Here is a 12,074-nt window from a genome sequence, read left to right as displayed (position 1 = left end):
ACACCTGTCCACAACCTCAAACAGTCACACTCCAAACTCCACTGCACCAGGCTGGGAAGACTGAATCTGCAATAGGTAAGCAGCTTGGTGTGAAGAAATCAACCGTGGGAGCAATTATTAGGAAATGGAAGACATACAAGACCAATGATAATCTCCCTCGATCTGGGGCTCCACACAAGATCTCACCCCGTGGGGTCAAAATGACCACAAGAACGGTGAGCAAAAATCTCAGAACCACACAGGGGGACCTAGTGAATGATCTGCAGAGAGCTGGGACCAAAGTGACAAAGGCTACCATCAGTAACACACTACGCCGCCAGGGACTCAAATCCTGCAGTGCCAGATGTGTACCCCTGCTTAAGCCAGTACATGTCTGAAGTTTGCTAGAGAGCCTTTGGATGATGCAAAAGAGGATTGGGACAATGTCATATGGTCAGATGAAACCAAAATAGAACTTTTTGGTAAAAACTCAACATGTCGTGTTTGGAGGAGAAAGAATGCTGAGTTGCATCCAAAGAACACCATACCTACTGTGAGGCATGAGGGTGGAAACATCATGCTTTGGGGCTGTTTTTCTGCAAAAGGACCTGGACGACTGATCCGTGTAAAGGAAAGAAAGAATGGGGCCATGTATCGTGAGATTTTGAGTGGAAACCTCCTTCCATCAGCAAGGGCCATGAAGATGACAATGATCCCAGACACACTGCCTGGGTAACGAAGAAGTGGCTTCGTAAGAAGCATTTCAAGGTCCTGGAGTGGCCTAGCCAGTCTCCAGATCTCAACCCCATAGAAAATCTTTGGAGGGAGTTGAAAGTCTGTGCAACAAAAACTTTCGTTATTGACCAAATACTTATTTTCCACCTTAATTTGCAAATAAATTCATTAAAAATCCTACAATGTGATTTTCTGGATTTTTTTTTTACATTTTGTCTCTCATAGTTGAAGTGTACCTATGATGAAAATTACAGGCCTCTCTCATCTTTTTAAATGGGAGAACTTGCACAATTGGTGGCTGACTAAATACTTATTTTCCCCACTGTATATATATATATATATAGACTTCTGTAACTGCTGAGTTGAACAATTACATCTTAATGTTTATTTAATGTTTACTATTAAATGGGTGTTTCAAACTATTCCCAAATTTCTCATTTTTAAAAGAGTTGCAAAAACTTGCAAACCCCATTTGCCGAATGCTTTCCATGATTCAAATACCAATGAACATAAAAATATATAATTGGACAGTTCATTACATGAGATGCAAACAATGCTCTTTCCAGTTCCTGAATTTTCGAGGCAAACAATCTAAAATACACATTTATTTTACAGTTTTACAATAATACATTAATTTAGTACTAAAAATAATGTACAATACAAATACCACCACTAATAATTACCTAATAGATACATGCAGTTTTAGTACTACTAGGTACTTTTTTATAGGTAGGCATCAGTTGTTGACTATCCATGGAATGCTATGTGACGTTTGAATGGAAAGAGCCACTTGTGGCATTCACAGAGCTCAGAATGAGTCTGGAAATATGAGCAATCACCTCCAACCAGGGTCCATCTCACAGCACGCTCTGTCTGCTGCTGGAAGCCAGGGAGGAGGGGGACAGACTTTTACACAAGCGTTCCCTGCTCTCCTTCTTTTAATAGCCGCGGTCATTGTGCCGAATCAGCAGGAAGATTTATAGATTTGCCCATTACAGTGCAGCAGGAGACGGAAAACATGACGACAACTAACATAACATAAATGCTTCCCACTGTGTGAATAAAATGAGCTTTAATTAATCCGGCACTGAAATAAAGGCACAATTAATTAACCTTAACTCCAATCAAAAATGTTCAGTGGTAAACTTGGTCATTTAGTCAAAGAAAGCCTCCTCATACATAACTAGAGTTTATTAGCTGCATATGCTGTATTTGTGAAGATGAAAACATATTTAATGTCTAAACTCTTTACTCTAAGATCTTTATAATATTTTCCTTAGTAAATGCAATGAAACTTTCCATAAAATTGTATGGAATAAAATAAATGAATGAACGAATGAATGAACAGACATAAAATGAATGAACAAATGAATAAACAAAGAATGAATGATAGAATTAACAAACAAAATGAATGAATGAAATAAAAGAAAATAATAAAAAAGGAATGAACGAATTAATGAATGAATAAAAAAATGAATAAATGAATGATGAATGAATGAATAAAAAATGATTGAACGAATGAATGAACAAAATAAAATTAAAAATTACGAATTAGAAACAATATGAATGAATGAATGAAATAAAAGTTAATAAAACATGAATGAATGAACGAACTAACAAACAATGAATGAATGAACAAACAAATGAACAAACAAAAATGAACGAATTAAAATGAATGAATGAAATAAAATAAATTAATAAATTTATGAACAAATGTATGAATGAGTGAATGAATGAATGAATGAACAAACAATGAATGAAGGCATGAACAAACAAACAATGAATGAATAAACTAACGAACGGACAAACAAACAAATGAGATTAAATAATTAATTAATGAACCAAGAAAACTTCTTTAATAAGCCAAATGGAACATCCCATAAAATTGTTGGAAAAAATGAATAAAAGAAATGAATAACAAAAAATCAAACAATAATAAATATTTTATCAATACCTTTAACTTACATTTGGTGGCAAACTAGTTAGAGTAACACTTAAAGAGACTAAAACTGCAGGTAAGTTGCCTATTCTGAAGAATAAACTAAGCAACTGTTTTTAATTAAACAATATTTCTCTTGATTCCTGGGGTGGACAAATAAACTTTTAAAAGGTAAATCACCAAATTTCACTGATACTTTATTAAAAAAACAGACTCTTTAATTGAGTTATTTGCCAAAAATAATAATTCAGAAGAAATGAAATTTTTTTTCTTTAGATGTTGCTTTTCCGAAAACACCAAATTTTTGTCCCAGTAGTCGGAGTTCCACTGAATACCAAAACACATTTAAAGTGTTTGTAGAGTATGGTTTCTGTAAGTATCAGCTGATGTGTTTTATAGCTGCACAGTAAATGTGATTGCTTGCTACTACAGCCCACTATCTGGAAGCAGAGCTGCTCATAAACACACACCGCACCAGCTTCACTCTAATTACCAATCTCCCAATCAAAGTGCGGCATGCGGCTAGAGGCAGTGAACTACAGAAGCTCTTTTCAGTAAATGCACAACAGTTTCATAATAGCTCATGAAAGAGCAGAGCAAATAAGGTGGTTTAGTACGTATGTCATGTACGTTGTCATGTCAGTATAACATCTTCAGTTTAGAGTAATACACTGGGGCTTGACTGCTGGCACATTTTTTACTCTTAGACCGTCCATCACAAAGCACTTCAGACCATTAGACTCCAGTAAAGGATATTACAAAACATCAAAATGAAAATGGAGCACACAAATTGAGTTTCCTCAAAAGTTGGTCATTTGGGTCAAATGGAGAAAAAGAGAAAAAAAGCAGCAACTTTGTATTCCTAAATAATGAGAGATATGATTGACCCATGTGTTTGAAGGTCATCCTACCTTTCTGTCTCTTCAGCTGTGGGATACTGCTTATGGTGGTCGCCTGAATGATCTCCACAACTATCTGATACCTGAAGAAATACAAATGACAGTAGAGTGATTAAATTAATTATATGGACATACACAGGATATTACACTTTCTTAAAGGAGACATATTATGCCCCTTTTTACAATATTTAATATAAGTCTCAGGTGTCCCCAGAATGTGTCTGCTCAAAATAGCCCACAGATCATTTATTACATCATTTTAAAAATGCCTGTGTTTTGAGTGGACGCAGAAACATGCTGTTTGTCGTGCCTGTTTCTTTAAATGCAAATTAGCTTCTGCTCCCCGCCCCCTTTTCCAGAATAGAGCTGCGCCATTCCAGCTCAGACGTGCTAAAAACATCTGTTTTAGTTCTGATTATCATGTTTATCACACTGAAATCATGCATTTTAAACCATATGAGTTCCCTTTCGAGGGAACTTCGAACTGCGTCCTCTAGGGGGCGCTTTGGGGAACACCTCGTCGTGACCCGTGTCTGAAGCATACATTGAAAAAACACCAACTTGTTGGCCGGCGACAGCCTCCAACGTCACTACCGGCGCGACTATAAATCAGCACCGGGAGAGTACGTCATTATCTTCTTCATCTTCACTGACTGTTTTGTTTGAAGCGTGCATCTGAAAGAACCGGTAAGGGCGATCTTTCTCTGTTTATCATACCGACAACTAGCAAGCGTTTAGACTATGTGTGCATCAGTGTTGGCATTATTTGACACTCGATGACACACGCGATCTTTGCGTCATTTGTTTGGGTGAAGAGCACGCACGCGATGTCTTTGAGGAGGCAATCTGTGTGCATTGTGAGCGTTTTTTTCACTGGAAAATGCTCCGCTCTTGTTCGTCTCTCTTCTGAAAAAAAAAAATTAAAAAAAAAAGGCAGCCATCTGCTTCCCGCGGTTCAGGATCTGTCCACGCTGAGGCGTGGAAGAAAATGAGCTCGTGAGAATACAGGTGGATCTGTCTGAATGGTCTAAAGAGGGACTTTCCCTTTCGCGCTCGTATAAAAAAAAAAAAAAAAAAAAAAAAAAAAAAAAAAAGGGCGGCGGACGAGAGAGAGCCTTGGGAGGATGATGTTATATCTTTAACACTTTCTGATACTGAGGTTAGTGCTCTGCTGGGTTCTTACCCAGGAAAAGCAGGAGATATTTGAGGATGGTGAAAAAAGCTGAGGCTGAGCCTTCTCAGTTCTCCTGCCCTGCGTATGTAGAGCTGTTGGAGGTTATTGAGCAAAAATTACCTTTTGACCATAGCCCTCCAGCTCAGGTGCGCCTTTCATTAGTGCATGATCTCCATAAAGAGATTAAAAAGAAATGAAAGATGCCGTTTTCTTCTCGCATCCATCGGTTTCGGCATGAAAGTAATCTGCCGACATCGAGGTGATGCGCGAAAACGGCTATGAGGGAATGCCCCCTGTAGAAAGATCTAAAATTTGTATAAATAATTTATAAATAATTTTTATCTGTGAAAATTTTTTTCTTTCTGCAGGGGAAACATCCTCTCTTAATCTCCCTCCTTGCCATCTAAGCCCCTTCAGAAAATCATCTTGCTTAAATGGCAAGGCATACGCAGTAGCAGGTCAGGCTGTGGTTTTATTACAGCACAATGCTGGTGCTACAAGCATATCAGACTGATCTGCTAAGAGACCTGGATAGAGGCAGGGGCCTTTTTCTGATCAGGTAGCTGAGCTGCGCCGCACCACGGATCTCTCCGTGCTACCAAGCAAGCCACCTCCGCCATGGGCAGGACTATGGCGGCCATGGTGGCAGCGGAGAGACATCTGTGGATGAACATGGCAGACATTGGGAGGAAAGAAAATGCTTTCTGCCCGATGCTCAGGTTTCGCCTTCTGAACTTTTTGGTATTTCCGTTGAGACAGCGATTTGAGAAGTTCAGGGAGACGAAGGCGTGCTCTGTTGCTTTCAGAACTTTCGTTCCACGAAGGTCCAGGTCTGAGCCCGAACAACATAGGGGTCCTGGTCTGTCTTGATCTGAGGATCAAGATGGGCACAGAAGGCTAGTGTCGCAACTCGCGCTCCTCCCCCACCTGCGGGCAGGGGTTAGAGGAATCGTGGGTCACGAGGAGGTAAACAGAACCTAAGGGGTATGATCTAGACGAGGCAGCGTTCTTTGTCCGAAACGGAGTGATACCGAGGTATCTACTCGTTCCCTTTGGGGATTTTTAACCCTCTGGAGTCTAAGAGGTTATCAGGAGAAAATAGCCTCATAACGCGTATATGCGTTAATCAACTTTAGAGGGTTAACTTCTGCTTTTATTCTCCCCTTCCTAATTTCCCTGTAACCACCAGCTCTCCACCTGAACGAGGTTAGGTGGAAACCTCTCGCATAACAGTCTCCTATGCTGGACCTATAATGTTTTTATGGTTCCATGTTCATAGCAACCACCTGACTGATGGTCCAGACTAAAAGGAGGCGCCCCTTGAGCGGGGCTCTGGCGCAGGAGGGTGGGTGAGTAAATGTAACCCTCTCTGTATATACTTATGTGTATTTAATTGCTGGTGGTTACGTGTCTACTAATAAACTCTGTGAGTTTCCTTTGCAGTGCTCAGTTACAGTGTTTACTAAACATTCGCCAGCAGCAGCCATCGGGCTTCATGTTCCGGTATTAGGCGGCTGAGATCACAGGTTTCTGAGGGAGCCTCCTTGATCATCAGGCCTGGCACAGCACTGCAGGGAATTTCATGGATGTCCGGCCAGGTCACCCCGAGGGGTCTCCTGGCCGCTTAGGGGTGCTGTCGCATCTACCGGGAAGTGGAGGTGGCAGTTACAGAAGTCTTTTTGTATATGCTGCCTCAGGTGATGCTCCCCTCGCCCGAGGTTTGTAAAATTGAGCTTGCCTCTCCCGTGAGATTCAGCACCTCTGCAATTCTCAAAACCACATGGTGGTCAGTGTGCACATGAACACTTTGTGCACTTTCTAAAAATCCACAAGTGGTAAGTTTGCACACAAGACTCTGCAAACTTTCTGAAATCTTGTACGATAAGGGTTACGCGCTTCGCTTCGTTCCCTTTCTTGAGATGATTAGACCTTGGTTCCTTGGGCTCCATTCAGCCAGTGTGTATTTGTTTATAGACCTCAAGCATCGCTTCCCTCAACATGAGGGGCTATTTGGGTGATTCTCGTGGTAATTTAGCAGCACTCCCCTTTTTCCAAAAAAGGGTCGTCTATGAGCACGCTACTCTGAGCCCGGAGTTCTCCTCTCGTATGACAGAGTTCTCTGTTTTTTCCCCAGAGCGCTCCAGTATTGTTTCCATAGATTGAGTTGATGACTCTCAATCATACTGTTTTGATACACTATTCCATCTATGAGCTGCTCTATCGGAGTGCCACGAGAGCCCCTCATTAGAACAGTATTTGAAAATCCATGCTATGGTAAGTTTGCACGTGAAGTCTTTGCCCACTTTCTGAAATCCACACTGTGGTAAGTTCGCACGCTAGTATTCTGTGTTCTTTCTAAAATCCTATATGGTGAGGGCTTCGCGCGGTTGCTTCGTGCCCTTTCTTGAGTTGGTAAAAGCCCCGTTCATCTTGGTCGCCACTCCACCTATGTATCCTCGGATACCCATCTAAACAGGGTGTTGCTACTAGAGAACTGTCGAGACAGCTCTTTCAGCAAGCTTATGCGTAAGCTAGTGGTAGCCCCTGTGTGACAGGCAAGACTTGGTACAAATGCTAGGTTCTTAGCCGTATCCCTTTAAAGGGATCTTTCCTGATTCCAAGCCATCAGCTCTACCCTCGGCCGAGGCCCTAACAATTAAGTTGGGTATGTAGCTTAGGCCTTTTGGCCGTAAGGGGAACTGTCACAGACAGCCATCTAAACGTCCCAGGGGCAACTCCCATGGAAATGGTAGAGTTGGTACTTAGTGCTCGCCATGATTCTGGCCAGCATTCCCCTCAGCATGGCGGCATGGGTATACTGTTCCCCAAAGCACCCCCTAGAGGATGCAGTTCGAAGTTCCCTTGAAAGGGAACTGTCTCAGGTTACGTATGTAACCATATTTCCCTGAGTAGGGAACGAGACACTGCGTCCTCTAGCTCCCTGCCATGCTGCGGACGCAAGCTTCAGACGAAGAAGATAATGACGTGCTCTCCCGGTGCTGATTTATAGTCGCGCCGGTAGTGACGTCGGAGGCTGTGGCCGGCCAACAAGTTGGTGTTTTTTCAATGTATGCTTCAGAGACGGGTCACGATGAGGTGTTCCCCAAAGCGTCCCCTAGGGGACACAGTGTCTCGTTCCCTACTCAGGGAACTATTGTTACATACGTAACCTGAGACAGTTTAAACTTCAGATATAGGGTTTTCTGAGTATACACATCTGAAGCCCACAGACAGAAAACAGCTGTCACTGCACATGAGTACTAAACGAAGTTCTCATTCACACACAAGTTTACTTACAGAAACTTACAGATTAAGGGGCGGTAATATTATAATGAGATCCTTTGCCACGTCACCAAGGGAGCAAAATCTGACACACTAGTTTTCTCAGACGCTTGCAGCAAAAGGCTTACCAAAACAAAGTTACTGGGTTAATCTTTTTCAAGTTTTCTTGGTTGGTACGTGCACCGGGGACCTGTTTATAGCACTTAAAACCTTGAAAAATCAGATTTTCATGATGTGTCGTCACTTTTGGGAAAATCTGAGTCGGGTTTAAACATGCAATAAAACACAATTTAAAAAAGCACTGCAAATGGTTGCTAGAGCATGTTGCTAGAGTTTCAAGCATGTTGCCAGTGTTTGGTAAGTTACTTACCAAATTAATTAATTACTAATTACACATCAATGTTGTATTTAAAATACTTTACTAATTACTCTGTCTGAAAAGTAATTAAATTTCTCAATAAGTAATTTAACTAATAACTTTGTAAAATCTCTATAAACCTTGACTGTTTAGACAGTAGAAACACACATGGTCAACAGAGTCAGCAGAGAAGGCACAATCTTTCTCTTCGAATTATAAAAAATCTTCATTGGAGTTAGCAGGCTTGTTGTGGTGTTGAGCGTTATGCTGTTGGTCTTCAAGAGGCAACCCACGGCAATTTGTCGTAAGCATTGCCCTAACAGTGTAATTTTTCTCTTCTTCTCTGATCCAGTATAGTTAAAATTTGGGCAAAGTGACTGCAGCCAGGAGAGCTTCTTTATTGTCCATCATCGAGGCAAAGCGTACCTTGATTGCCAATGATTGCCTGCTCAACATCAGTTAATGTCACCTCTTCATCTTCCTCTGACTCCTCATCAGAATCTGATTGTTCAAAAATTTTAAAAGATTTTATAAAATTGCAGCAATCACAGATGCTGTCACTTTAGAATTAAATCCATAAGCTGAATGGACTTAATTTAGATTTAATTAGAGATTACTTCATACGTGTGTCTCCCTCTAACTCTTTTACAAGCTAATGCTGCTGGTCCACATACAAGAGTAGGTGGATCAATCCAGTGTGATGTCATTCCGAGAAAACTTTTGTTATGGCTCGTCCAAATGTCAGCAGTCATAAAAATATATATTTCAAACTCGAGAATGTCTTCTTAAGCTCAATTTCCATATATGTGTAACACTTATCCAAGAAAGATGAAAATATTTTTCAATCAGGCAGGGTTTCCTTTTTACCACAAACAGGTATTTTGGTTAATATGTGCCTAAAAGACAGCGATTCTAGTGTACACAGCGGTAGCACCTCTTCTACAATGTAGCCTGCAATAATTTTTATTAGCTCACCTTCGGAAACGTTCTGTACTGCCGATGTAAAATCAAGCTTTGCCTGCTTAGCAGGGGTTGCTGCAGTGTTATCTGTCGATGAACATGGATCACTTAGAAGTGTTTGTCGATGCTGCCTTGTCAAGTGCTTCGGTAGATTACTTCTGGAATTGACAGTGGCCGATAGTTTGATATTGATAGTTTTTTCTCACCAGGAAATAGCTTACATTTTACAGTAATGTTCTTGTCTACCAGCGTTAAAATATGACCATTGTGGAGAATATGAGGTGGATGCAGGCGGCATATGCTCTTCTGTTCAGCCGCGCCACAAGGATATGCTTTCTATGTGTATTCATTCTTTGATTTAAACATCCGTGCAGTGCGGCTGACACAGAAGAGCGTACGCTGCTTGCATTCAGGGGATTTCTTCCAAAATGCCGCTATGGTGATGCGGAGAAACACAGAGGAGACAAATTGTTGAACAAAGTTATTTTTGTATTCGTCACGTACAAAAAGCATTCTCGTCGTTTCATAAAATTCAGATTGAACCACTGATGGCAGATGGACTATTCTAACGATGCTTTACATACTTTCATGGACCTTGAAAGTGTATTTTTTTTGGCATTCTATGGGACAAGCCTCCCGGTTTTCATCCAAAATATCTTAAATTGTGTTCAAAAGATGAACAAAGCTTTTATGGGTTCAGAACAACATGGGGGTAAGTGATTAATGACAACATTTTCATTTTGGGGTGGAGTATCCCTTCAACCATAAGTGTGAGCAATAGTGAAGTTTGACTTGAAAATTAAAACTGCTATTTGTTTCTTTGACTTTCAAATGATGGTTCCATAAAACAGTTTTTGTAGACTTAACTTAAATTTTTTCACTGTGAATTATACAATGACTTTCTTTTTCACTTCCAAAAAACCTTATTTTTAACAGTATTTTACTGTAAAATTACATTAAATGTAATTACATTTATTCACCGAACATAGTATGGAAACTTACGGTCAACCACTTAACAGGTTTTTACAGTAGCATCACAGTCTTTTACTGCTAAAATCACAATACTTTTTTACAGTGTAAAACTTTTGAATTTAATAATCAAATGATATAAATAAACATCAACTAATATTAATAAATGTTTTAGTATTTTTATTGTTAGTGCAGGTTTACTAATGTGAACAAATGCCATCATATCATAAATTGTTACCTAAAGGTTTGTTCACATGCTAAAAATACTAAAATTTTAAATTAAAGCTATGTAGAAATATAAAAAAAACGAATAAACACTATAATAGTATTTAACTTAGGAGTCATTTAACAAATGCAGTCTTGTTAAAAGCTTTTAAGATCGAGTAAGTTTGAGTCAATGTAAACTGATTAACTAAACAGTCTGTTACATTATCTCAATTTAGTTTGTGCCCATACTGTGCACTTTAAACAAAGAAAGCTTTTACCAAAGTAAACTGATTAACTAAATATCAAGTCTGCGTAAACAATTCTGTTGGTTAAAAATGATCCATCAAATGCTGACCTAGAGGCAAGGACACTTTCCTTTCAATTATAAAATCACTTCCACTAACATGTCTCGGCTATTGAATAATGAAAGCAGTAAGATTTAAAGGATACTAATGTTTAATTGAGATATTCCTCTGAGGAACCATATTCACTCAAAATTAATGAAATGGATCCTTTCCATAGTAAGAAATACCGAACATTTATTACACACTTTCTGCTCTCACAGCGCTTGATGAGAAAGGACGAGATTGAGAGAACGACTGCATGAAATTGCTTCACGAAAGTCAAATACAAGTAATTTGAGAACATTGTCACAAGTAGCTGGTGCCAAATGAGAGAATTATAAGACGATATCGAGGGTGACCTTCAAAGATGACATAACAACATGAGACAGTTTGTCATATTTATGGAAAATTGGGCAAATGTCATGCTGCCTTCGATTAATGTCTGAATTTATGAGATGAACACAATGTCTTAATTATAAGAGTAAATCTCTGGATTGAGTCAATTAAACGATCACAGTGGAAGCAAATTGAGTTGAGATAAATATGCACAGATCAAGCACAGTGGGTAGATTTTGATGTGAGAGGACAACAGGAGATGGACTTTTTCACTGAAGGAAGTGTTATTATGGATTATGAACTGTTTATAATGTTTTTAATCAGCTGTTTGGACTCTAAATTGGTTCCAATGGGAAATAAAAAAAAAAGATCTTAGAGGGCCTGAGGGTGAGAACATTTTCAGCACATTTTTATTATTGGTAAACTGTTCCTTTAATAGTACAATTTAGTTTGTATGTATTTTGTGGTATTATTAAAAGCCAGTTTATCTGGAAGAAGACTTGCAGAGGGAATTAAATGCCCCATCAATCGCAGTAAAAGCATGAGAATCATAAAATACACATAAAACATCAAATACAACCCAGAAACAGATAATTTTGTTTTTTTTGATAATTTCTGTTCATTTAGATGTACTAGGACAAAAAAAAGTTTTGCTAAGACTTGAAAAGAGAACAAAAAGACTGCCCAGGTGATCTGATAATTTTATCAAAATAACTTTATATTACAATTTTGACTTGCAAACACTAAAACATTAACTTTCCAGGAGGATTTGAAGGCAGCGTCACATTTACCCATCCTATTGATGGCTTTACTCTAATTCAATTTCCATAAAGCTCCTTTCAGAGCTCGAATCTTTAAGCTTTCTTTCACTGCTTCTTCAAAACACAACACA

At 39.3% G+C, this 12,074-nt stretch overlaps 1 protein-coding gene across 1 annotated transcript in view; it reads right to left on the bottom strand.

The window, feature by feature from the left end:
- Positions 1-12,074, bottom strand: part of LOC132113926 (sorting nexin-25-like) — a 59,760-nt gene that overhangs the window by 31,369 nt on the left and 16,317 nt on the right. Inside the window, exon 6 of the mRNA XM_059521984.1 lies at positions 3,565-3,635. Within this exon, the coding sequence (XP_059377967.1) occupies positions 3,565-3,635 (71 nt within the window). The remainder of the gene's footprint in view (positions 1-3,564; positions 3,636-12,074) is intronic.

The sequence above is a fragment of the Carassius carassius genome, chromosome 33 (genome assembly GCF_963082965.1).
Source record: "Carassius carassius chromosome 33, fCarCar2.1, whole genome shotgun sequence".
In the NCBI taxonomy this organism is placed as follows: Eukaryota; Metazoa; Chordata; class Actinopteri; order Cypriniformes; family Cyprinidae; genus Carassius; species Carassius carassius.
The sequence above is the reverse complement of the archived record's forward strand: the minus strand, read 5'-3'. Positions and strand labels throughout refer to the sequence as shown.